The sequence below is a fragment of the Anopheles funestus genome, chromosome 3RL, assembly GCF_943734845.2.
Source record: "Anopheles funestus chromosome 3RL, idAnoFuneDA-416_04, whole genome shotgun sequence".
Taxonomy (NCBI): domain Eukaryota; kingdom Metazoa; phylum Arthropoda; class Insecta; order Diptera; family Culicidae; genus Anopheles; species Anopheles funestus.
This window is the reverse complement of record NC_064599.1, coordinates 17,856,668-17,884,172: the sequence shown is the minus strand read 5'-3', so window position 1 is coordinate 17,884,172 and position 27,505 is coordinate 17,856,668. Positions and strand designations below refer to the sequence as shown.

The window sequence follows — 27,505 nt, the reverse complement described above, 5'->3', positions numbered from 1 at the left end:
GGGTATGGCTCATTTTTGGGAGAAAGGTGAGCTTGTTGTTAATGGGATGAGATTATTACATGAAAAGTGGCAGGAAGTGTTTGAAACAAGCTTAATGAACGCTATGTTGTTGGGCTTATTAAATGGGGGGGAAAAGAGGATTTTGTTTTGACCACCATCGCTTTCGCTGTTTTCACCTTCTTTTTCTTTATGTCTATTAAAACCCATTGTTGATGTTGTTGTTTACTACCTAAATACACTAATGAGAATCTATCGGTGAGTAAAAAAGAATATCCATTAAGCTCCTATAAATCACACTCATCAGCCTGTATAAAAAGAAAAAATAAGGTTTAGTCGAGATTCGAACCCTTACCGAACAGTGTTGATGACACGTGCAATACTGGATAGACTATTTCATCTTCGCGTTATTGCTGTATGAAGCTGGAGCAAAAATTGTACATCAGAATAACACTATTTTTTGACCTTATGACCTAACATTATACACCAGCTGGATTAGATTAGGACTGCAGCAGCAAATAAAATCTTGATGCGAAATGGTTCATTTCTCCTTTTTGACTTTCAAGCATCGATTGCTGTTTTGTTGGCATTCGGCCAATTCAATTGTGCATTACACAGATGTTTGTATTGCCAAAAATTGTCACATGCTAGCTTAACAATGCATACTATCGTTGAACCCAATCATAGAAACGTAATGAGCGAAACATAAAGTTCTACTTTAAGCACATTTTAATACCCTTCGTATGATGAAATGTTGAACTGCAGCAATGAAATGCATAACATCTCATAATGGTTTTGGATGAAAAGGTTCATGAAAATACTGCTTACATAAGCTGTTCCACACCACAAAAGGTTTTGATCGCTTTTTTTTTGTTATCAAGCGACCTGAAAGCTTCCCCAACCTGATGCAGTTTAGTGTCGTTGAGCAAAGTGTATCCGTTTATCTTCATTATGGTTTATCCAATTATGTGCCAACCGGTGCAATAATGCACAATAGACTCGGTGTGTGATCGTTCGCTTGCAATAATCCACCTCCACCCCCCTCAGTGCTTTGGTTGGAAAATTGAATGGAATGGATGAAATTAACCTGTTATTAACCTTTCATTGCTGAGCCGCAGCCGTTTTGGTGGTGCTCGTGGTAATGTGGAACAGTGGAGCAAACAAAAAAGGGTCTCTATTTCTTGCTACACACCCCTATTCGGATGACGATCGCTATCGTTTATCGGGTTTGGAAGGGTAAATTGTGTGCCATTTCTGTAGCGCATTAAACCGCTTAGCTGCAATGCTTTGCGCATCTAATCGCATGTCTGTTTTAGTGTGGCTTCAATTATCCGACCTGCCCTCCTGTGTTCCCTCTGTTACTGCCGGGGGGGAGGAATCCAAAGGCTTAAGATCTCGATCGAAGGCAGGTTTCCTGCACCGGTATCGAGAGTGTTTTTATTTTTCCAACAACCATTCATCCCTCTCATCTGTTCTTTTTTCCTCTTTTACTTTGGTTTAGGATATGATGATGGTAAATCGATTGTTGTTTATGTACGAAACATCCCCATCGGGCAAACAAGCGTCAACGTGTTCGGTTAGGCATTTTTTTCTTCTTCTGCCGTACATCAGTATGGCATTTTATATTTATTTATCTATGGCCCACAATCTCACGAACAGACACCGTGGCGATAGTTCAGCCGAAATGACGAAGCAACACGCAAATCTTTGCCTTTCGGTGCCGTTTTCCTGAACGATGAGCATTCGGATAGAAGTCAGGTACATGGCAAAGAAAAAAAGGTTCGAAAAGAGAAGATCAGCACCAGCAATCGAATTGCGGGCAGGCAGTGCGACTGGAGCACGAACAGGAAAAGACAAGACAAAAAAATGCTTCAAACAACACTATCAGAGTAAAAATGGAAAGGAATCCATTGCATGCTGCTTATGCCTTTAACTCACGGTCAAGTATCGCATGTTGATTTTTATATGCTTTCGAAATTTGAAAGTATTCATCTGGGGTTTTTTTTCTTCTGTTTGCTGCGCGTTGTACCAATCGAACTAATATTTCATTTAATGATTTATTTTTTATTGCTGTGCACAATCGAATGAAAATTAAAAGTATTGTATCGAATGGGACCTCCCGTCCACGATCATGCGCTCACGCAGTGTAGCAGAGAGATCGTGGATTTCGTCTGTAAAATTATATGCTCTGCAGTGAATTTTTAGCAATTTTGAACCAATTTTCGATAGCCCTTCGCGATGGAACTGCAACGGCCATATGTTTCCAGCCTGGTAACCGTTCGTACAGCAGTGTGTTGTGTATGTTTATGCTGGCTAAAAAATCGTGACTTTCTCCGTCCCGGTTCCAGATTTTAGGGCGATTTCGTACCGCACCACAGCAGAACACGCGCGTTTCGGAGAAGCGTTTTGCAGAAATCGAAAGTCGATCTGCGTTGCGGCGATTTTCGACCAGAGACCGACACGGTGGCGAGGGGGACAACAAATGCCACAATCAAATCGGCAAATGAAAATAAATTGTACACCACAGCGGCTTAGCCGCCGGGAAAGCGCAACGAACCGTGGAAAGTGCACGTTTTTTTGGGGAAGGAAAATTTGTCAAACCATGACAAGTCTGTTTAAAGCTGGTGCGCTTCGTGCGCGGTAACGAAACTACGGCTGGATTAGTTATGGGCACGCGAGCATATTTGTGGCTAAATCTGTCAGTGAAAATGTCCGGAACGAAGTGGGTTTTTTTTGGGGAGAAGGAAAGGAATGTGTTCCGTTCCTTGCAGTGTTCCACCTGTGCTTCTTATTTCGAAGAAATCCAATTATTATGCAATGTTGTGTCGCATTTGCTACGTTTGACATCGGGCTGGCCGAGGTAGGTTTTTGCAAGTTCGGTAGGCGGTTTAATATCCACCCGCCTGCTGGATGAGCTAACTCCCGGGTGTAGGTTTCAGTTTGACCTGAAGACATTCGTAAGCTCTAAGCTCGTTCTTGGCGTCTTTTGGTGATTCTTTTTTCCTGTCCACTGTTGCGTAGAAAATGGAATGAAGAAACAAGTGTTTTGCCATCGATAATAGCTGTTGAAATGTCAAACAAAACATATTAGTATCCCAACTGTCAACGTTAACCTCTTAGTATACTGACAGCTGTTTGTTTACATTTTTTTTGCATGGACGTAAACCAATCCGAAAGATTTAAAAATACTTTGAAAAAAATGGAAACACAATTGCTGTTGTGAATATTTTATTTGTAAAGCAAAAATGGAAGGGCTGCTCCACTGCAGACCCATTATTAACGACAATGTCGGCAAAAGGGTGCACTGGCGTCTGTCTGGCGCGTTGCAAAAGAACATGCGACAGAGCAACCACTAGTCGTAGACGCTTCGTTGCCACGCGTATCGTTTTGCAGGCTTTTTACGCCACGCTTTTTCCCCCGATACCTGTGCGCGCGGACGAGGCCAATAACCGGTGTAGCCTTAGATGATGATGGTGCAGCGTTTAACGATGGCAAACGAAGTTCATGAACTTCAACTGCACCATCAGTCCAGACGCTGCTTACGTTTGTAGGTGAAGAAATCCCTACGTGAAAGGTGACGCTGAATGTTTCAGTAGAAAAGGAATGCGCTTGACTGGAGGGAATCTATCCATCTTACGTCTTGATGATGGCATCTGATTTATTTATGCTTTTAATTATTATGTTTGCTGTCACAAGCTCTTTACAAGATGTTACGATTAGGTAAAAGAGAAAGGTACTGCATGTTTCATAGCAGAAGCAAGCTATCTTCCCATTAATGAAATAACAGTGTACTTATGCTGGTTACATTAACCTTCATATTAACATCTCATTATGAGTATTACCTATCGCGATTACTTCTAACTTTCATCGTTCTTCGTTCATAACTGATTCATGGCAGCAGAAGATGCTTTACTTTTACTGCTGAATGTGGTACAGGCACGGTCCACACAACTGCAGACGTAAACAAACGATGGAGCATGCGTACAAGAAGCCGCACACATGGGTATAGGCTCTCCCTGGGTATGGTGTGTAGCAGCCTTCGGTGCACCGTGACCATGGGTATAAGAAGGATCCGAAGGTCTTTGGAATAATTTCCAGTTAATCAAGGTTTTGCCGTTTAAGGACTCTCTGAAGTAGTTTGATGGTTTCCCAAGGATAAGAAACCACCACTAGAGTGAAGTTTTAATCGGATAACGTGCAAGTCTCCAAATTCTAAGGCTCTCCACACTGGTCATGATGCTGTGATACAGCATATGCTTTGGTTAAGACTCTCAGGAGAACATTAAAAGTAGACGACATTGTTTCTTCCCCTCAGAGGCGAAGCAAAAAAGGACATAAATGACGTGTTCGCTTTTAGGAATCGATTTCCTACCCATGATGGTTTTGCTATCTGTCTCCACTATTGGAACTGTTTGCCGGAGATTTTCCATTTCCCCTTGGAAGATTCTTCAAGTGTTGCAGGAATAAAAAATCGATCCATCACAACTTACCATATCTCTAAACCTTTCTGCTCCACCTCCCTCTTCACCGCCCGCTTGCTCTGTTCCTGTGTCCTCCTCTTCCGCTGACAGTTCGTCCTCCGGTGTGGTTCTGCACAATTTTTCTAGCTCCTCAAAGTCGAGCTCATGCTGGCATTCATCCATAGCTGAACAGCGAATGCTCTAGGGCCGCCCGGAGTTTGCAGCTACCGGTCGACTCGGTCTGCACATATATTGCACCACCGGGACAGGTGGTGTCCCTTCAGGAGGTGGTGAAACAAAAGAAGAAAAAAACGGCCGGGAACGGCAACTCTTCCGGCAGATTGGTGCAGTGCAGCGCACTCGTACAATAAGAGTTTCACCAATTTCTACTCACTTCACACATGCAGCACTATGTCAAATTATGTTTGATTGCAAATCTATTTGTAATCCACTAAGGGACACACATTTCCCATTGCAATCACGTGAATATTTATCGATTGCACGGTGCTCGTACTAGGCATCTCCATTCACAAATGGTGGCTGTATGTTACACTTTATGGAATAACTTCGTCACACACGATTATATGATACACTTTCAGAATTTCACTGCATTTATTTATTTACTGCAAATGTTTATTTGCAAATGTTTGCAAATGCCAAATTTAGTAAGAAATACTGTCTGTGTGAGGTTCACCGCGAGCCAAACTTTAACGTACGCCCGTCAGGAACGGTACCACTGCAGAACTATCAAATTTTCCTACCATTTTCCCACTGGAAGTATGTGCGCCGCCGTGTGCCCGTGAAAGGAAGAAAATGTGCCCTGCATGCACATGTGTGTGTGTGAGAGAGAGCTTGGGTATTTTCCACCGTAGAAAATGTTCTGGAAAATTGAACTGTATATGTGTGTGCCCGCGCGTTAGTTACGTAGAAAGGGTTTTCACAAAAAAAAATGTCCCCCCTTTTCAGATGGATAATGTTATTGTTTAGCCGATGGGTGCAAAGCAACAACCAAAAAAAAAAAGTTTTGCGTCGCTTCGATTCCCAATCTGTGTGTGCGCATGTGCATTGGAAGCAGTTCGAGTAAAGGTCCGTTGGAAAAGAAGGAAAAGCGTGGCTGAAATTATCCTTTTGCACTGACATCTATATGTGGAAATATTCGTGTTTGGGAAAATTGCGAGCTTTTTTTTGTTTGAATCTTTATAGTATAACACACTGGAGGAAAATATTTTCTATCTGTGCGAAGCATTGAAGTTACTGATCGAAAAAAGCTTTGCACTAGACCACGAGAATAAGTCAAGATTTGTACAACTTACAAGCGTAAGTACAGGGGAAAATGTTTCGTGCAGAAGAATTTAGTCCGGGAAATGTTTCAAGTGAGAATATGATGAATAAATAGTGAACAAGTGCAAGTATGCAGAGGGTGTATGCCAGTGATGTCAAACTCATGTTGGCTCATGGGGCCAATTTGCAAACAAAAATGATCTTGCGGGCCAAGATAAGTCGGAAGGGGAGGGAAAAGACTTCAAGAGGAATTCAAGATTGTGATACTTAAGTGTAAAAAAGTACATACACAACATATACAAATTATTCAATTTTCCAAGCTAAACTTCAATAATAATCGATGTTCTCGTTCTTCCTTTGCGGGCCGGATTCGAAGACCTTTTAAGTTTGCTATTTATTAATAGGGAAAAAACCAAGCAATACTCCCAGGTCTGTTCTACATGAATATAGAAAAGTGAAAAACTACAATGTTGACATTGTTGGTTTAAAAGGAACAAATATACTAAGAATTAGAACTATATTTATACTCTGGAGGTGTAATTCATGATGGAGAATTATTGAAAAATATATAAAAAAATATTATTAAAAAGTGAACAAGAACATTAAAAAAATAAAACTTAGAAAAAATACCTCAGTCCAACTTCAGTCAAAAGCAGGGAGAAAACAAAATCAAGAATGTCAACAATTTATCTAATTAATGATAAACAACTTAAATTACAGTAAGTAAGTTGTAAAAAATTAAAACAAAAAAAGCGTAATCTATTACGCACGACATATCGTTTTTTGTTGCAATATTATGTAGGAAAAAAAAACTAATTGAAAGATGAAAGCAAATTAAATTAATCATCACGAACATTGAGACCAAAAATAGAAAATGCATCTCCCCGCTACAAAACCAAGCATCAGGTTGATTCACAAATGGGAAACGGTCACGAAGCTTTTCTCACACAGCCTTTTTCCTCCTATCACCTTACCGATTCACACTTGTCCGCCTCTGTTATTACCCGTGGGTGGTTAATCCGTTAACAGTGTATAATTTTCAATTACGTGCAATCGAAACCGCCAATTTTCAATGAATTTTAATTCCGTGTCTTTCTGTGACGCTCTGGCCACAGAGACACGGCCACGAAATGACGCTGCGATGTGGGTGTGAAAAAAAACGCACACACACACAAGCAGTAGGTGTCGAGTGTCGGGAATGGTGGTCACAGTGGAAAAACCGCAACTAATGCCACCGAATGGCTGAATCGAAACGGTGAGAAAACTTCGCATCCTGCGGTAAATGCGAGAAAACCAGCTTCACAAGGCTTAAAATTAAGACTTCACACTGAGTGGTTGGGTGGTAAATGAAGCCATCAAGGTCATCTCGGAATGGGCTTTGTGGTTGATGTACGCTCTTTGTACGCCACGCCGCAATGAGTTTTTATGCAATAGCCCCCCTCCCGCCGTCCCCAAAACTCTCTTTCCGCGCAGGTGAAAATAAAGATGAGAACGAAAGTGACCAAACCTGGTGAGTTTGAAAGCATTTCTTCGCATTGTTTGTGAATTGTTAATTGTACAGTTGAAGGTTACATATCAAAACCCCCTTTTGGGGTTTGAAATGATGAATCTTAATTCACTTTTCTTCGATGATGGTGGTGGTGGTGAGGGAATCATTAGCGTTTTTGCTTTTGGTGGCCCCCCACAATTCATTAACATGCAAGCTTCTTGCTGGGTGGTTGTTTCCTTAGTTGGGGGCAACACTATTTCCAAATCGGACATCGATATCAAGCATCGAATCGGTTTTGTTGTTGCTGCACGATCGTTACAAACAGTTTCCGCTAACGGATCGTACTTAGGGCTTGGTAAATGACACCATGAATAAGTGATGAGTTTTCCATCGATGATCAGAATGAATAACGGAAGGGGGGCAAATTTTCCCTTAGGGTAGAATACTTTTTTTTGGCGAGTTTTGTAATACCGATAATACACAACGTTGTAACGAAATGTAACGTCATAATGCGTCCATATAGTGCCTTTGAATGTGCATACTAATTGAGCATCCGATGCAACACGGAGAAGCAGCTGTGCTGGACAAAAGCAATTACCACTGGGACTCGCTTGTACCAGAGCCTAATCCTGCCCAGCTACACAAAACCGGATCACTAACGCCAGTGTTTTGCAACTTACCACATTGATGTAGAGGATGTCATCTTCGCTGCAGATGGCAAGGTACGGTGAGCTTCCAAATTCGTTCAGTCCGGGAGCTGGCTGCTTCGAGGCACACTTGCCCATAGGAGGAGGGATGGTCCTGGCCGGGCCAGCTGATGACGGTGACGGTGGGGGGGCGGTCGGTGAAACATCCGGCTACGTCCGGACTTCCTGAACAGATAATTAAAAGTAGAGCACGCGTTGTTAGTTTTGTGATTGTTCGGTGAAGCTTTTTCATTTAATTAGCTGCTGTACAGAGGCGGGAAAAAAAGAAAAGCGCGTGGGTGAAAAAAGCTGTGGCGAAGGTGAAGATTGATGTAATGTAATGAAGGCGATGTGTAGGCAATAATATATGCAGCTTTTACATCCACAAATGTAATAAAAGTATTTTAGTTCTAAAATGACTCTTAAAAATAGAAATAAATAAAATAAAATAGAAATAAATTAGTTAGACTCTTACTACTATCAGTTCTGAACATGCATGTATTAGGTTTTGTTGAAATAGTGGTGTCAAATATTACCAAAATGAAAAAAATCTAAACTTTAGATTTAGTAGTTCACGTAGTTCAATGAATTTAAACTACCAGAAAGTTTTCAGAAGCAACTTAAAAATATTGAAGAAACGAAAGAGAACATCGCAAAACATCGTTTTGGCTTTTTATCAGAATAGTCTCTCTTTCTCTCTCTCTATATTTGTCTGTCTCTTTCTCTCTCTTTCTCTCTATCTCTCTTGTTGGCTGAACGACGGGGACAAGGTCAGAATGGGATTTGATACCCGTTCGAATAGTAAGAATGTCAATAACTTTCCTGATTCCCCTCTAACTTGATGCGAAAGAAGACCTTCTAAGATTCAAAGGTTAAGGTGTCCGGGATTGCCTCTTGCAAGCCAATCCACATCTTAGGGCAGGGAGAGAGCATGCACAACACTGGCATACGACTCTGCGATGAAGCACATTTGGAAAGAAAGCTACAAATTATAGATTAGAATTCCTTAATTCTTACCTACATAGTTGTGACTTTAAAACTCGTGAATAAGATTAATTCTCACTTAATTGTACTTTATGCTTAAAAGTGCCCGACTTTCATCAGGTCTTTCCTGCACATGCAGTTTCTCTATCTCATCTATTCGTAGGACTCTTCAAAGTAGCAGAACTCAAGGATTTCAGGAGATGGATCAGAATAGGAGAGTACAGATAATTTCTTAACATTTCTGAGAATTCATTATCTTCGTGATAGTAATAGTCAATTACGTGTATTAATTATTGAACATTATTGAACAAGTATTGAACCCAAGAAACTAGCCCTAAATCTGGTCTCAAGAGTTTATTACGTTATGAGAACGGTACCGGACGATTCAGGACATCAGGACAGGATTCAGGACGGAAGGATCAGGACAAGGCATGCATGTATAAGTAAGTAATTTTATAATGTGATAATCAAACAATTGAAAATGAAAATTGAAGAAACAAAAACCTAATTCCTCTTCCTGCACGCTTCTATCAAGCGTGTTACAATAGCATTATGGAGCTGGATGTGTAAGCATTGAACAATAGCTCCGTTTTTGTGCCTGTTTTTATGCGATTACCAATCTGATAATGAAAATCAAACGCAATCGTCAACAATGAAGCATGTCCGGTGTGGTTTGGCTAGGTTAGGAAAAAAACACTGAATGATTCAATTCTAAACAAGTACGGCATTGGGACTTGGGACCGGTACCGACAGTAGGCGACACAAAAGAGGGGAATTAACACCCCCGTTCGTTAGCCGGCAAGCAGAAAGCACAACGGTTCGTGACGAGCATAAGATAAAGATGGATCGTGGCAAAAAGGCATAACCCTTGCAAATCCCACAACAGAAGCAGCAACGAAAAAAAAACGTTGTTAAAGGAATGGGCCACAGTTCCTGTCAGCCGGTGTAAATCAATGCAAAAAAATGCATCCAGCGTGTGGTTAACGAGCCGGTGGTCTAGTCGGGCCAGGTCTACCAGAAGATGTACACGACCAAAGGCAGAACGGTAGTAAGGAAAGTACGCGGCCTCTTCCTTACCCAAGCGATGGTTGGTGTATTATTAATGTTTTTCCTTTCGGTTTCATTCTTGCCGTCGACCCTCGTTTCATGTTGGACCTTTTACACTTTTCACTCTGTTCGAGTTCGAGCGCCGGGAGGGGGGAGACAGTGAGAGCGTATCGTAACTCTTTCGGGTTTATTAGCGGTCACAAGCTGGCGCTGCACCACACACGGGCCAGTGTATACACCGACCGGGGAAGGTTTAGTAGTTTCCCGTAGGCCGAAAAAGGAGCAACACCAAAGCGGAAACAATAACACTTTGGTAGCAATAAAAATATTATGAATGGATGAAATGGTAAAATGAATGTGCATTTTGTTTGCCTTTTCTTTGCCCCGGGGGAGTTAGGAGGATGTATGACTTGTAAGAGACCGCGGGTAAGCTCTTGGTTTGTCGCAAAAGGGGTTTGAAGAATCTCCTTCTTCGTGATTGGTTTCCCTTCATTCGTGTGGATACGAACCGTTACACGGTAAGGTTGGCTGTCCGGCTGGGCAACATGGCTGGACAAATCGGACCTTGTAATGCTTGCAAAGAAAGGCTGAAGGATGGAACCGTAGCAATAATGGTAACCGCAAAAAAAAACCCCCACAACGATAGCGACAAACGATGATATGAAGCATAAAGAAAAGCAATCTTGCCGCAATTGCATTTCTTCTCAAATGAAAAACAAAAAAAAAAGGAAAATATAAAACACACAACTGGGGACTGTAAATTGGTACGGCAATAGCAGCAGTTCGATCACAATAAAATAGCAATCATAAACCAATGCACCAATACAAACAATCGAACAAACCTCACAATAAAGTGAACCGTGTGAACAGTGGCTAAAAGATGATAAAACGAGAGAAGGGAAAAAATAAACTTCAAACCAAATCACAAACTAATAAACCCCCCTCGGTTTAATAATGCGATATTATGCATTTCGATTTGTTCGTAACCTTTTCGTTGTTGGCGTTTTTTCTTTTGTTATTGCAGGTGCATCATCCTTGCATAAACGAAAAAGGGCGGGTTTTTGTTTTTACACCCCATGCAAAACGGTGCAGCGTTTAAGCATGTGTGCCCCGCACACAATGCGCCAATGGGTTTTAGCATGTACGCGGACGGGTGGCAATGATGCATAAATAATGCTCCACGAGGATGTGGCTTGGGGATAGCGAAGGGCGAATTGGGGGGAGACCAAAATTTACATACCGGCGACAAAATCCCGGGTCCGTTAGTGTAGGTATCTCACGCGTGCGATACCGTGTGATGAAACAAGGCATGATGAAGCAAGTGGAACCAGTTGGATGGGGCAAAAGCAAAGTCCCTCAAAGGACAACCTATCGGCAACCTTTTGGGTTTGGTATATACCCCATACCTGCCCCCCAAACCCCCCCCCCCCCCCCCCCGTTTGGGATGTGTCACAATATGAAAGGAGAAATTATATTGCACTAACATCTGTTTTGTTCTTTCTCTTCTCACTTTTCCGCAGCATTTTCCAACTTGAACGGTTTCTGCTGCTGGTGGTGGGTTTTCGTGGTGCATGCCATTAGGAACGTGTCGCACGATTTATAAGTACGAGCGAAATATTAATAACGATAATAACGGAATTATTCAAATGTTTTTATTGTGCCTCGGATTTCGCACCATTTTCCAGTCTGTATGCTTTTTGTTGTTGTTTTGGTTTATGTTTGCTGTTTGCTAGTGGTCGTTGGTACTGGTTAGAGCCCGATGGTGCTGAAGTAGTTCTGAGTCCTTCACCATATCAAGCACGTACCGTTGGAACAAAAAGGGGGAAAAAATGTAAAAAAATCCATACCACTGCTCATTGATGTAAGTCGCGTGCGTTTGTGAGTTGTTTGATATTTTTCCATTCAGATTTGATTGCATCAAACGGATCCTCTACCTTTGATGGGACAGTTTTTATACTTGTAACTGCAAATTAATTTCCGAACAATCGGGCGTGATTGGTGCAGGGAATAAGTACTGATGGGAGATGTGCATGATGAGGACTAAAGAAAAAAAAAAGAAGCATGCCACCCCCAAAAACCGGAACGTGTCATAAGCTCTCTATTTAACATCATGCTCCAACGGCACCCGACCCTATAAAGACTCCTGTTTCTCCGATGGCATGTGGTGCAGTGTTTTGTATTTTTGCCTCTATACCTTCTCATGTTCATGTACGCTTTATGGTACCCTCTTAGGACCCATTTGTACCCAGACAAAAACCTCGAACCGGACCGATCTTATTTACGTCCAAAGTAACCGAACGGTGACCGCGAGGGTTGTTGTATCGTTTTTATGATAATTTTACAGCTGTTTTCCGTTCGCTCATATTTTGCAACCTAACCTAGGAAGGGTTATGTTTGGGGGAAGCGAACCCAGGTCCTAGTGATGCTGAACTGGGTGCGTTTTTCTTTCTCTTTCCTTTGTATGCTTTTGTTGCAGTGCAGCAGTACACCGGGACAGTGCAAGGTGACGGTGACAGTGGAGACGACCCACTGCCCACAGGAGAATGTGGTCCAGTGTTGTTTAGGATGCAACAAAATAAGGAACGTGAAGCCCTGGGCCCCAGCAGCAGCAGCAGCAGGATGGTGTTTGGGGTGTGTATCTAAACAAGCCCTTGGGAACCTTGCCAAACGTTCGTCGATGAACGAGAACGAGTTAGGGTTTTTTTTTGGTCGTACACGAGCATACTTTTTAGCTACATATTGAGGTGGTAGGAGAGGCATGGACATTGGTGGGAAAATTTACACCATCGGGTGTACAACACACAAAAACAGGGCATGGCAAGTGTGAAGGTAAGCAGCATGCCAATGAGTGGCTGGTGGCATATTGTGTGTGTGTTTTGGCTGCACAATCAACGGTCGTAAGTATAATTTAGTGTTGTACACCGTTTGCTGGTGTCCTGTAACAGTGCGAATTGCTTCTTATGATGTCCTAGAAAAGCAGACACTTTTCACTAAGTTTATTAGTACACTTTTATTCTGATTGTTTTTATTTCGCTCTCTCTTGTTTCTTTTCTTTGTGTAGAATATGCTGCATTCATTTGTTCCAATAGAACACTGCTAATGACTTAATATTTTTCTGTGTTTTTCACTTTGAAATAGGTATTATATTTTTTGTTTAATTTTGACAAAACGGATAAGAATTTTTTCTTTGTTTTATGACTTTGTAACTTAGTTTTGTTTTTTTGATTAACCTGTTCGAGACAAAAAACTCATTTGGATTGTTCCATTACTGTTGTGTGGTAATTAATTAATTAATTATTTAAAATTAATTGCTTTCACTTTAGGAGCATTCAAGTTTTATATTAGATTTTTTCGATAGACTAGTTAATGAAATGTTTACCATTGCAGAACAAAAATTTTTTGGGAAGAATTTTTTTTTGCATTAATTTTAAAATTACATTTCCAACTTGTCTATGAAAAACATGAGCTCTTGATATTCGTTTTTCGTAAAAATGGTTGAAAGTATTCTTAAAACCTTCATAGTATTAATGCGTTTCTTCATGGTCTCATCTGTCTATAAAAGATGGTAAATATATTTCGAACAAACAATCTATTGAATCCTTTGAATCACATGCAATTATTCATTTGCTTGGAAATCGTTCGGTCGTTCGTACGAAAAGTAATGCGCCCTTTAGTTATGATTGAGCTTCAATGTAAGCTGCATGCAATCCTCGATTTGAACCTGGGCTTGTTGCTTATGGAAACGGCTTTACAGTCTCTTACATGGCCGGTGAAATGTAACCTACCCAGGCACAGCTATTGCTGTGAATGTACCGTTCCACAAATTTGTGTCTGGAAAGATTGTTTTTTCCCCTTCGATTAATCTACCTTTCTGAATCCTTGAACTTGGAGCAGTACTGGCAGTCCAGGTTTCTTCCCGTACCGGGAACTACAACAGCAAACCATTTGCTAGGCAAGCCATAAAAGCCATCTGCCTCAACGAGTATCGAGTGCAAGTAAACGAAGGCTGATTCTTTTTACCAACCGATTATCGACCTAGTTCTTTGGGCTTGGATATATTGCAGCCATGCCGTTGCCTTCGGTGTTTACATGGTTCAGATTAATGAAGCAGAGGCTTACGAGTTTTCAGCAAATCAGATGACGCCAATTCAGCACCACGGATCGATGGGTACGGTATCGGATGAATACAACGCACATCCCGGATGATCATTGAAGTTGGGACGATGTTGATATTTTCGAACCCCGGCACTGTGTGAAAATCAATGTGGACGATGGCTGGACGTAATAAGAGCTAATTTTCTCCGTCACGCTCTGACACTTTGTAAGACCATGGCCGGGTAGGGGGTGTGTGCTAGGGCTAACGGGTTTCTCGTTAGTCATATCGTGATGCCTGTACGACGGATCGTGAGACGGAAGCCAGCTTCCTTATCATGTTTGTGGCGTTGCCGTATGGTTTGAGGCGATCGGATAACCTGGTATGGCCGGATTACTGTACGATGGTACAACATTTGCTTGCCACTTTGTGGTGGATAAGAGTAGTTGAATTTCTCCATTATAGGTTGACTATCGTAATGAAGTAGATAGTATTGCGGGAAACTATCAAACAGCTTAAAATATTTTTTCTACAGATGCAATATAATTTTCCACTTTATTTAGTAGAAGGCTACGTAATATAAAATATTTCAATGTTTTTTTAAAGATCACTAATAAACATTTTAAATTATTATCAAACTGTTTAGATTTGCTTACTATTTTGCTACAATCGCAACACGACAAACCTGTAATCAATGGCCACGATTTAGAGCACCGCGATGATGCCTAATCGAATGGAGGGAAAATCCTGTTTCCTTCCCTTCCAACCCAAGCATCGGAAACGCGTTCAATGCGTGCAAAGATGTCTCCTCCCATTCGAGAAACGTCAATCAAAAGCGGTTGTGAAAGAGTTTCGATCGAGAGCAAGATATGAAATGATGGGGGAAGGCAGGAGTGATGCGTCATACAATGGGCCAGGTGAATGCGTGTTCCCTTGTCGAGTTTTCCCGCGTCGTCCAATGCAAGGGAGAAACGTCGTGATCCGGTTCTGCCTAAACCCCCCTTGGCTTTGTGTGTGTGTGTGCAGAGGGAAAACGGTAAGCACCTGTAGGCAGAGCAGACACGATGCTGTCTATCATACGATCTGATTACAAGTGTAGGGTTGTGCCGGAAGGTAAATCCCCTTTCCTGAGCCACTGAATTTCTATGCGGGCGAACTGGCTCTCAAGATGATGACGGGATACCGTCCGTCCATCCATTTTCATCCCGCAAAGTCTACGTCCAGTGGGATGATAGTAGAAAAGAGGACGCAGAAAATGCGTCCAACCCTCGCGTATGGCAGAAACGCACGAACGAACGTAAAGGTGGATGGAAATTCATAAAGCGAACTTGACAATCATTCTTCATGTCGATCAAGATGAATTCAATTACTTTTTTTCTGTATTCTCCGACGACGGGTTATGCGCCAATGCGGCAAGGGGCGTCGTGGATAGATTTATGCTAGTTACCAACCGTAGGGCATCATATTGATTTCGAGCAGGAATGCATTTTGTTTTTGCTGCTAATGCGTTTGAACTGTAATGATGGTTCGAGGGATTAAACTGGATTTTTTTTTCTCCGCCATCGAACAGAGTGGATAGTATGCTCGAAGAACTTGAAAGGAGCAGAAGCTATTCATTAGAATTGCTGCAGGAAGAAACATAAATTATAGTTCGTGTGGAATCGTATGCAACGGTGTTATGCTGCTATCGATAAAAGTAGCAATATTCAATAAGTATTATCAAGCGAAAGATGGAAAAGGCTCTCCATCTCAGACTTTGAAGTGGATGCTACGAACTGACAGCTTTCTGTTCACATAACTCCTTTGGATTATGATTGGGATATTAAAGAGGTAGTTTTAAAAAGATTTAAGGAAGAGCTCATGATGTGGTTGTGGAAGATTGTGGGACTGAGGATGTAACTATCATACAAAACTGCATTCCAATCTTTGCTTCTGAACAAACTTCCTTTTGTGAAGATTTATCCACAATAGAGCTTAAGACAATACTTTTATACAAAAAATATCATAAAATACCCTAGAAGACTTTTCCATCTGATCTAATATGAAGCAATAATGCGAAAAACGTTTGTGGTAAATATTTGGTTGGGAAGAATGAATTTCTATTCTGTCATTTTTTACCTCTGTCAACAATATTAAAATGTTCCGGTCATATAGCCGACACGATAACGGACAGTGTAACATGCAAGACGGTGTGGGTTCAAATCTACGTAGCGAAAGAGAGTTTATCCAGTGGAACAAGGTTCTCTTTTGATTATTTATGTCATTAGTAAACTATAGAAAAAGAGAGTCTACGGCAACGACAGTTGCTTAATATAACAGCTACGAATAATATGAAACGATATTTCCAATATTAGACAACCGAATCTTCGTATCAATGTTTTACAGCACAATTGTTTGATACTTTTTTAGTAATTTTACAAGCCACAAAGTTAACAGCTCAGTATTGAAACTTTCTCAGTCACCCATCTTATTTTCACAAACTACAGCTACAACAAATTCGTCCAGTAAGTCCCTTTTCCCATTGTCATTAAAACAAAACAAGGAACAAAAACTGATAACAATAACAAAAAAAGGAATGCCGTTTTTCCTAGTAGGTTACTTCAAGGTAACCTTTCCCAAAAACCCCAACCACCTTACTACCCAAGTTATCAAGAGTTGTGCATCTTGGAAGCAATTTGCATTTTGCACAAGTAAACTGTTGCTTCACGATACTGTAATTCTTCCTTCTGGGAACATCTCCCTAAGTCCACCGTGCCCTGTAGTACGTTTTGCAAGAAGGTATGATATTGTTCGTTTTTTTTTTCTTCCTTTTTCTCTTTGTTTTGGTTTTGTTTCCTTGCTTTTGTTTTCCGCTTTTCTCAACACTCGGAACTCAATTTTGGTTCATTTCCTTATTTACATTTTATTACAAGAATAGTTCACCCGGTTCGTTTTTTCTCTCTCACCTCCTCTTTTTAGTACCGCTGTTTTTATTCCATTTGCTTTTGTTTTTCTTCGTTTCCCTGTTACTTTAAATTTAATTCTGTTGTAAGTGTGTACACATTTTTTTCTTAAATTTTCTTTCTTGATTTCTCTCTCTCTCTCCTTTGCCGTATTTACTTTCACGCTCGGTTAACATCGCTGATAGCCGAAGCTTGTGAAAATTACTTGTTTGTCTCCTTGGGGTTGGGCTCCGGAGTGTTGTATCAAAGTGGTTCCATCAGTTGCTTTTAAGGTGGATCGTTATTACCACAATGGAACGATTTTTTTTCCTTTACTTGAAGAAGTTTTTCCTTTTCCCATTTCGTTACGTTGAGATCGCGTAAGTGTTTCGTTTACTTTATCGCAGGAATTAATACATGTATATAGGATCCCGTATCTGCAGGTTGTTGTCTTCGATACGATATTGAGTAAAGTTTAAAAAAAAAGATTGTAAAAATTATGTCCCCAACCGAACGTCGGGTAAAAGCTTATCGTGGTGCTTATTTGATCTTCGTTCTTTCTAGTTTGTTTAGCTCCATGTGGTGGAATATTTGCAATAAGAAACTTTTCCAAGCAAGATGCAAAAGGCGAATTTCCTACCGGACGAATGTGCAGGAGCATCCGTTGTTTCTCTGGTAGTACCGGCTATTTATCGGCCAGGGAAGAAGCAGTTAGTTTGCTCAAACTATCCATAAAGATCGCCAGTAGCCGATATGGGCAGATGGAACGAAAGGCATGGTGGAAATAAAATGTTGTTCCATCTCCTACCCAAGGATTCACATGCGTGATCGTTATCGGAAGAAGATGGCTGATGCGCTGTTGGGAAACACCCGCCGTCATCGGGCACTATCGAAACGGGGGGATCTTTTCCGCCGGAGCAATAAGCAGGAACACTAGGAATGTGCCCATAATCCACTCACAGGACAATGTGTGTGTGCAATTTCACCATTTTCGTTCAGCTTGATTCCATCTGGCAATGGCGGCCCGAGTGTTACTTACTGCCAGGCACTGGACACCCTTTTCACTCTTCATTGCGTTGTTCTCCGATTGGATTTGTAAGACAGAAGAAAGAAAAGTAAAGAACCACCAAACAAACGAACGCATTTCCATCGGGTGAGGAGCCTTGGTGGTATGTTTGGCATTCATTCGTTCCATTACATCCCGTGCTGTCGTCCATTTACAAGCAGAAGATTAATAAACGACACAAGATGGCAATTTTCGCAGAGTTACTGTTTGATTAAGATAGGAGGGCACAGAGACCGGTTCGAATTGCTGTTTAAATTTAACGTTCGCAACAACGCTTTGTGGAGCTTTGTGTAAGCCTTTTTATGTCCTTCCAGTTTCATGCTGGAGCTAACATTAGCTGAACCGTAAGAAATGTTACCGTTTACGCAACAGCAATGCAATTGCCGCCTGTTAATGGCTTTAATCGCAATTGACTAAATGGTTCGAAGATATATTGGCTCCTGCCAGGTTGGCCATATTTTTCTCCACTTTTTGTTGTATTAGTTTTGCATTTGAGCAACCCATCACCCCGGGGAGGACATATCGGACCATGGGGTTTTTCGTAACATGTTGAAGGTAAAAGGTAGGCCTTCCGGAAATAGACTCCGCTTCATTGCTTACTGCTTCCATTTGTAGTCCTTTTTTGTGTTATTCCTCATGATGCGTTTGTGAGTCTTTTAAATCCATCTTATCTGTTCGAAAGTTGCCTCCACTGGAAGCAAGCTTTCATTTTCCCATACAGAGATAAAACCAATAAAAGAAGATCTAATCATAGTCGAGCGAATAAATAGATGGCAACAAACGAGCAAAGCGGGTGGGAGTGGGGACCCAAACGGAGCAACAGGGAAGCCGGAAAATTGAGAACATTTTCAATCAAGATCCAATCCGATTCTTCGCATTGGACATATGAAAGCAGTAAAAAAAAGAAAGAACGAAAAAAAACAATCCTCCGTCTAGTCTCGTACATGTGTGACGGCTTTGGTCAATTCAGGTTAAGGTTGTTCAGTAAATCCTGCCCCGGCAGGATTGAGCAGGACGACGCATCCCGGAACACAACCCGTAAAGTACATCTTCGGTGATGGCGAGAAAATTGCTATTGCTTCAGTGTCCCCCAGCCACCAGCAGACACTTGCCATCACACGGTTCTTGGAGATTCTTGGTGATATTTCGCAAAAAAGCGTAACAATTGCGTGCTGCTGTTGTTGACAAGTTGTTGTTGCGCCCATTCCTGGGAAGGTGTTGTGCACGGTATGCACGCCCAGAACTCTGGCGTCCGATGCGGTAACACACGCTAACGCAAACAAACGCACCGACGCACTGCGCCAATGAATCAGTTTGCTCGAAACATATCAGCCCTCCCCACTTGATCGGGATCGCTTGCCGGGAACGGCAACGGGAGACTAAGTGTTTGGAAGCCTTACGCAATGAAAAGTAAATAAATAATCTGTTTCCGTGCCGGCTGTGAAAGTGGTGCTGCGATAAGATATCTAAACAAGGCAAGTAAGAAGCAAAATGGTTCTTCCAACCTCCGCAAAAACGGATCGGTTATGGATACTGAAACACTTCCACCCGTACGGGGTGGGAAACTTTGTTATGTTATCAAATGTATAAGATGCAAAGCGTAGGAGAGATAGCGAAACAACACAGGAAAAAAAAGAAATACCAACAAGTTTATGTTGGAAGATGATTATGGTAGAAACCTTTCAAACTTGAAGATCCTTTCGCCAGTCCGCCTCCCGATGATGTGCTTATTGATTGGCACTTTCCCGGTATATCCCGTTGGTAACGCGGATGGGCCGCCATTGTTATTGTTGTCCATTGTATGTTAGCATTGGCAAATGTGTCTTGCGTACACTGCACACACATTTACACCACAGTCCTTAGTCCGCTTCCTTCCATCCGGTGCAAGAAAAGCGAAGATGATGATTCAAGAACAAAACTTGTGTAAACACAATCTTTGCCCATCCCCGAGCGGGTAGCATCACCAGCAACTCGATCTCTGAAGATCGCTTTTCCCGGGAAAAGGGGCCGTTCGTTAAATTATGCTGATCTTGTGTAAGCTCTTTCGGTGCGTTTTTGGATGGGAGGATTTATGGTGAAAATTGAAAGCTAGCACGGTGTGCATCTTGCTCCCACTCTTCACACGCCCCCACATCATCACCCGGGCATAGGTTTACGTACGGTCGAAGTTTACACAGCGTAACTTCCAATATGGAATCCGGGTGTAATTGCGAATCGAATTCGCAGCAGCAGCGTAACCGAAGGATGTGGGAAAATGGGAAATTGTTTGCGTTTGAATTTGTTTTGCTTAACGGTCGGTAGAATAAGGTTCCGTGTTGCGTTTTGGGGGCCCGCTTATATTCGCTCGAACATGCGAATGAAAGTGAACCGTGCACAATCGGTTTTAATCTGTTAAGCAGCATGTTGGCTGGTGCTTTGGCGTTCGGTGGAATTCAATTAAAGTGAATGGAACATATTTTTTCGTAAGAAATGCAATGCGAATATATCGGGTTTGCGGGTGGAATAATAATGGAAAATATTTTTAAAAGTTTGCATTTTGTTTGAACGGAGAACGAACCGAAACATTTACCGGAAAACGGCACATTTTATTATTTAATTTTTAAGTGCTTTTGTACAATAGGGTTGAATGGAATGAAAGCGCGCAAACTTATCATTCATTTACCAATCATTTGCATGAACGGATTTACAAACGGTAGTGACCCGAACTTATCTATATAAACAAACAATTTCAACTGACGTTGTATTGTACAATATTCCGTTTAACTCGAACCATCCAAACATGGTTTTGTGTTGTTCGGTGAATCTGGTACGGATGTAGACGGATGTTGTGCATCTATCGGTTGAGCTGACTCCGTAGTATTAGGAGGAGGAAGCGGTATGGCTGATGCCGTGCAGTAAATATCACGATTCAACGACTGACGTTTTTTCCACCCTTGGCAACGATTTTCCATCGTTTTGCTGTAAATAGTTGCATCAATCCGCCAGTAACTTCCTTTACCGGCTGTAGCAAATGGACGCGGCACCTTAACGAAGAATCGATTCAAGCTCAAATTGTGCCGAATCGAGTTCTTCCAACCGTTCCGTGAATGGTTCCGGAAGAAAGGATACTTATCCTTTAGGAAGGTGTAAATTTCCGAAAGCGTCAACTGTTGCAGCGGTGACGCGAGAATGGCTTGAACGATAAGTCTTGAGTAGCTGTATGGTGGTTTTCTATCGTGGCGGAACGGGATCTCGGAAACCGTTTGTTGTACACCATCGTCAACTGTCGATTCATTTGCTTCTTCCAGTTTTACGCCATCCCGTTCGGTGGGCAAATCGGGCATTGGTACCGATTCCGGCTGCATGTTCATTGCTAGTGTATCGGTAGTGACTGTATGACACTGCATGATATTCAGCGTGTTCTGGACGTTAATCTTTAACAAACCTAAAACGGCTTCAGGTATGTTTTTCATCAAGTGAACTGCAAAAGCCTTCAGCATGTCACGATGCACCACCGCACCGATGTGCGGTTTCGTTCCGATGAGACTGTTAAAATACACCTTAACGTTGGTGGCGGGAAAGCGAATGTAGCACGATTTTGGTAAGTAGTACGAAATGGCACTCTTTCTTAAAAATCTGTCGTTGATAAAAATGCCATTCTTGCTCAAACAACCCAACAAAAACTCATCATTGCAGTACTCGATAGTGAAATGTTGACGAGAGATCTGCTTCTTCGTGGAGACCGGGAAATCTACAGCTGATGTAGGTCTTAAACGTCCAACGACCACTTTGTGTTGGGTGATCAGCAAAATGTTGGATTCGCCGAGTAGATACGCGATGAAATTAAAACAATTGGGCGGTACCACGTCCAACTCGGTAGGATCGTCGAAGAATGGATATGTTTGTGTCGATTGTTCCGTCGTTTCCATTTCAGTTTTTCTCCCGCCCCTATTTGAGCAGCACGCAACACAATCTACGATTACGGATTTGGACACAAGAACACAATTAATATACATCCATGCACAAATTCCAGACTCTTCAACAAATACCTTTTTGCAGACAGTATTTTACTTCAAACAAACAACAATTTGTATGGAAATACAGTAACTTCACTGCTAGTCGCCTTGCACAAGAAAAAAGTTGCGTGCACCGAAAACTAATGCTTGCAATAACTGCGTTGACAGTTCGCGGCAAAACTTTTGACAGTTTCGTGTTGCATTGTGTGGCTGTGTGTATGTGTTTGGTAGTGGTGTCATCGCACGTGGAACATTCATTGGAAAATTCCAACAAGATTTGATCCGTACGGATTTCATTCATCTGTTGATACTAATACTAAGAAATGAAGAGCTAGACATTGAACGAAAGAAATATTGAAAAGTTCTTGGAATATTTTTAATTAGCGTGGACTAAAATATCACGTGCCAGTCTTCCTTTCCCGGAAAAAAGCAGCCATAACACTGTACCGAATGAATGTTTAATTAAAACATTCCCTCTCCTAAAACGATTCAAACAGCATCTACCAATCGAAGCATTAGGAAACTATTTTCTCTCCATTTATGACCGTTACGTCAGGATTCATCAGATAGTGTCAATCGAAATGAGACAAAAAAAACCGGTAGAATATTGACCACCCGTCGGAAACTATTTCCCAACTTTATCGACATCGCCGGATATTACCGGCTGCCGAGGTGCCGTGGCCGTGACATTTCGAGAGATAATTTGAAGAACCCATTTGCTCGGCGCATTAGCGCTGGTTTCAACTCTTATCAAGATGAGGTGAAGTCAGTACGGTTGAGATGGTCAGGCTTTTTATCGTCCCATAAAATCAGTGTCAGTCCAATCGTAGTAGCACCGGGAACTTGACGCGTGGTCGGGATAAATTTATGCTGGACAAAGTTAGCCTTTTTTTCTCATTCTCCCTTTCTTCTAGTCCGGATTCCGGAGTCATTTTTATCGCTGGCTGATAGGAAACTGTTGGATACATTTACGTCACTATCGAGATAGGAAAAGAGCTTTGATTCTAGGGCAGAATGTAATGGTCACCCCTAAGACCACGAGTTATACGCGTTTGTCTAGTATAGGTTAGAAATTATTTTCATACCAATGATGGCATGTTTGAGCTGCTACGTCCAGGTCCAGGAGTAATGAAGGCCTCCTTCCTCGTTAGTTCAATAAAAAAGGCATTCCGGGAATAGTGAGCCATGCATCAGTTCACTCTCGGTAGCACACATTTCTCAGGGAGTTGTCCTTTTTTTACGTGCGAAGCAATTTATTGAATATATTCAATCATAAAATGATAAATAGGCAAACGGAACAGTGAATCGGGAAAATGGGAATAGAATTTTCGTTCCTAGTGGAGATGGTGCACCGGCATCTACTAGTAGGCGTTGACAGCATAAGAAAGGCGAAAAGAAACGAAATATCACAAGGCTTACTAAGGACGCATCAATCGTCAACCTGCGTGCCGGTGTTAGTTTTTTTTTTCGTTGCTGTTGTGTCGACTCCTTCGACGGTATGTTTATGTCGTGCGCACTACTATTGCTCCTGTCACCATTGGAAGCCCGCAGCGTGAAATACACGCTATGTAGGACCCCCCTTTGACGTACGTCAACACGCAATCTTGATCCCTTTACGGCGGGTTCCCAGGGCAGGCAGGGCAGGGTAGAAGGTAAATCGGTTCTGGTTCCGCCTTTGAAAGGTTTATGTTGATTTCGCTTCGACAAAGGTCATGCACTACCAGTCCTGGAGCGCTTGTACTTATTTCCGGTACGAACCGCAGGAAGTTCGTCGAAGGAAACCGTTTGACGTGTCGCGCCAAGGGAAACGGAAACGAAGTCAATACTTTTTTTTGCCATCCTTCTTTCGCACCCTTGTGTCCTGTGATTCGTAAAAGCTTCAGTAATGAAGTTGATAAATCCGTTTCGCTGCTGTATGACAAGTGATGTGAGATAGTAAAAGTTTGTGGAGCACATTTTTGTTACCAGTTGAGCAGCGTTTGATTTTTTTTTATTGCATTTGCAATAGTTAGAACCTGATCATGTGAGTATGCAATACCTCCAGAAAATAGATATATAATAATATTATCACTTCCATGAAGAATGAAAACGATTTTTAAAGTGTATTAACGAACCTGATAGTCTGGATGAAGCGACCTAGAAGGGCGAAGGTGTCACAGCAGATCAGACCGGAAAGACGCACGCATAAACACACACACACACACAATATAGAGAAAAAAAGGATAATAAGATCCAAGAAATTCGCATCCCATACCAAAGCTCAATTCGAATTTCAATGGCATTTATCAGTTTATTAGCAAAAGGCAAGATGTTCGTCGTTATGACATTCGTGGCAATATCGCATCCCATTGGTATATCTAGCGCTACTACAATAAACCCTTAACAGATCCTTTTCCGTTTACGCTTCACCAGTTCAGCAGAGCGCTGGGTCTGATCGTTGGCCAAAGCCGGGAAGGAGGAGAAAAAAGAAAAAGGTATCTTGTGCGCGCGATACAAGGCACTCAATAGGATGGATCTTCCTGAAGACCAGACCAGACATACGAAAGGCTGAAAGTCAACCAACGGCCCCCACCCGCTCAAACCGATCCGTTGCAGGCAAACGGTGGTGTGCCCGTGTCGAATTCGAGAAATTGGTTCGAGAGAATTAGAAAAGTTTTACCATTTTGAAAAGGGTACCAATTTGGTGCGCTTGATTTGGTTTTTCATCCCGTGCTTTTCATCTCCCGTATTGGTATTTAGGTGGACAAGCACGTGGCGGTGGATAAGCGAAACGAGGAAAAAGGATGTGTTTATGAGCATTTCGGAAAGGCGTACTCTGTGTGATCAGGAGAGGTGAGGAAATATGTTTGCATTTTCCTTCCCAACCAGTCTGGGGACATTGACAATCGGCCACGGCAAAAACCGAAGGTATGAGCGTCACCAATTTCCCACTGTACAGTCATCCCGGTGAAGCTTCTATTATTCCCAATGGACCTATCGGCTACAGCAGGCAGAGGATGGGATCACTGAAAAAGGGAACTTTTTCACGGATGTTTTTCTCTCGAGTTTTCCTTTGGGGTATGCGTGTAGGAATAACTTTATACGTGTACCGGCCAACACGGGTGCCGTTTGCTGTTATTGTTGTTGAGAGTGAAATTAGTGAACTGTGTGAAAATTTGCTGATAAATGTCATCAACAGGCTGATAAAACTCCAATTTGGCTCCGAAAGGGAAACGGACGGGACACGGGGGGAAAATTTTTGTAAGCAAAAGTTTCGGCAAAAACACCGAAGCGTGGGGATATCATCCTGACTTGTGAGCCTTAGGCTTTTGTAGGAGGATCAAATTGAAAAATAGACAAACGGTTCATGGTCTGTTTTGTTACTTCTCATCAGCTTTTTGATAAATCGATGTACTACAACATTTGATTTGCTTCGTAAGTGATGATTGATTTGATTTGGGATGAATTGTTTAAAGTGGGCTGATTTTGGAGAAGAATCGTGCAGTATGGAATATATGAAACAAATAATAATTTCGATGTTAAACCGAATTAACATTTTAATCATGTAACGCCTAAAGTTATGCAAATGACACTACAAAAGCTATTTTAAAATTAGCCAAAAGAACGGCAAATTAATCCAATTGATGTAACTCTTCTTTACAAATTCGACAGTTGGAGTTCTAATCTTGATTGTGCTCCGCTTGTCTTCCACGTGCAGGCCCATATGTGAGGCTTTCGGGTACATATAAAAATTCCAGGTAGAGTCAATCATTTGACTTTTAGTAGACTCCCCGTTTGTTTTTTCTTCAACAACCAATACTGGTTCCTCAGGTTGAAGTAATTCATGTCACGAATAGCACTCATTTCAAACATTTTTTTCCCCTTTGGGAATGCTTTTATTTTCGTAGGGATTATGACGTCAGCGATTTTTTGTTGAACTTTTTATCTAGGGACACTTGACATTCCTGGATGTCCATTTTTGTTGCTGTTTTTAGAGATAGAAACTATTACGCTTAAAATCCTTGGAGCTGAATTATGATTCATTGATTGACGATCTTCAGAGATCGTTGATCTACACTTCCAGCATTCTTTCTAGCTTCTCATTAACTTCATATTTGCTTATTTTTATGGACTACACGCAGAATTATGTTTGTAATATCGTACATCCTTAACATTAAAAGCATAATCCGTCTATTTTACCAATTCTCCCAGTATCGATTTATCAGTTCTCGCTCTCTTTTAGTCATCATCATCATCATCGTCCGTTAGGATATCGGGGATCCTGACTGTGTTACAAAACAAAGGCAAATGGCAGAAGATAAAAAAAAGGATTTTCCAATATCGATAAAAGCTTCAACATTGAAAACGATCCGAACGGTTACAGCCGATTGAGATACCATGATGAAACTACTACACTGCTACATTGTCCCCGGAAGCATCCGTTCGGAGATACTTTCCATTATGAGAACCCTGTTTTTAATCGTACCGAATGGTTTTCTTTTTTTTTTTTTGCGTATCCACTCTATCGCCAGTAGTTGCATCAACAGCAATTGATTAACATTCCATTACGCAATGTTGTCCTCCGGTTTGGCCTACACGGTTAGTTTGCATTTGTACATTGACATGCAAAAAAAAAATACGAAGTAGCTCCAATATCAAGCCTTCCAGTGGTGGTACTTGTGATACGAACATGCCAGGCAGGCGTACAAGAAACCATAAATGGAATGACTTTTTAAATACGCTGTCATTGCCGGTGTGTACCATTTGCAGCATTCATGTGGGAAAGTGAAACACGTTGAAACAACACACAATGGACCACAAACAAATGAAAGTGGATGAGCAAATCAGCATGTAAATGATGTACAAACACACCCACCCGGGGGCGGGAGATTGAACCGGAATGTAAGGAAATGTTCTTGTAAATGCCCTGCGGTAAAGATGATGTAAGGTGGAGAAGAACATTGATAGAGCATTGGCAATTGGCATAAATTCATTATCACATGTTTTGCCTACAATGATCCGTAACGGTACCGGTGATCGAAAACGGGTAACATCGATAGGGGGGGCAAAACCAAATGGGGCACATGAAGCACTCACGACGGCATTCCCCATTCTTTGCCGTACGGAATCATAAACGACGGCCAGTAATTGAAGGCATGTTTGCATGCATCTTCCAATGGAGCTTGTTGGCTTGGACTTTTCGAATCGAGTTCTATGCTCTCGGGTTCCTTTTACCCTGGCACAATTAAACATGAATGTAGGGCCCCATTCTTCTACCATTGTGATCTGCTTTGTATAAGGCAGGGCATCATGCTCCTATCATAGCACTTGCTAATTATGCGTTTGTATTGATTTGTAAATAAAAGCTTATTAATTTGTGACTCGGAATAGCATTGCCACCCGTCACACCCGGTGGCATCCGTACTGCATCCTTCGAACTCGCTATAGGACGTTCAAGGCAGTGGAAAAACAAAATCGTCGGCAAACCAATCGCAGCAAAATTTCAT

General features: G+C 41.7%; 2 protein-coding genes across 11 annotated transcripts in view; both read right to left on the bottom strand.

Moving 5' to 3' along the window:
* LOC125767998 (myb-like protein A) overlaps window positions 1-27,505 on the bottom strand; it is an 85,831-nt gene that overhangs the window by 25,446 nt on the left and 32,880 nt on the right. For 3 of the 9 annotated variants that reach the window (XM_049435075.1, XM_049435073.1, XM_049435074.1), the window contains one exon: window positions 7,908-8,099. In XM_049435075.1, the coding sequence (XP_049291032.1) occupies window positions 7,908-8,012 (105 nt within the window). In that variant the 5' untranslated portion in view covers window positions 8,013-8,099. Of the gene's footprint in view, window positions 1-4,487; window positions 5,038-7,907; window positions 8,100-27,505 lie in introns of those variants that run through there. The other 6 variants (XM_049435078.1, XM_049435077.1, XR_007418840.1 and 3 more) reach the window with 5 other exon arrangements.
* Window positions 14,586-25,710, bottom strand: LOC125768015 (forkhead box protein K2-like). Of its 2 annotated transcripts, XM_049435121.1 has the most exons (2): window positions 22,053-25,710; window positions 14,586-21,976 (listed from the first exon to the last, which is right to left on the bottom strand). In XM_049435121.1, the coding sequence occupies exons 1-2, from the start codon at window positions 22,318-22,320 to the stop codon at window positions 20,784-20,786; spliced, it is 1,461 nt and encodes a 486-aa protein (XP_049291078.1). In that variant the 5' UTR covers window positions 22,321-25,710; the 3' UTR covers window positions 14,586-20,783. The 2 variants fall into 2 exon arrangements, with proteins under 2 accessions (XP_049291078.1, XP_049291079.1); XM_049435122.1 differs by having other exon boundaries at window positions 14,586-25,710.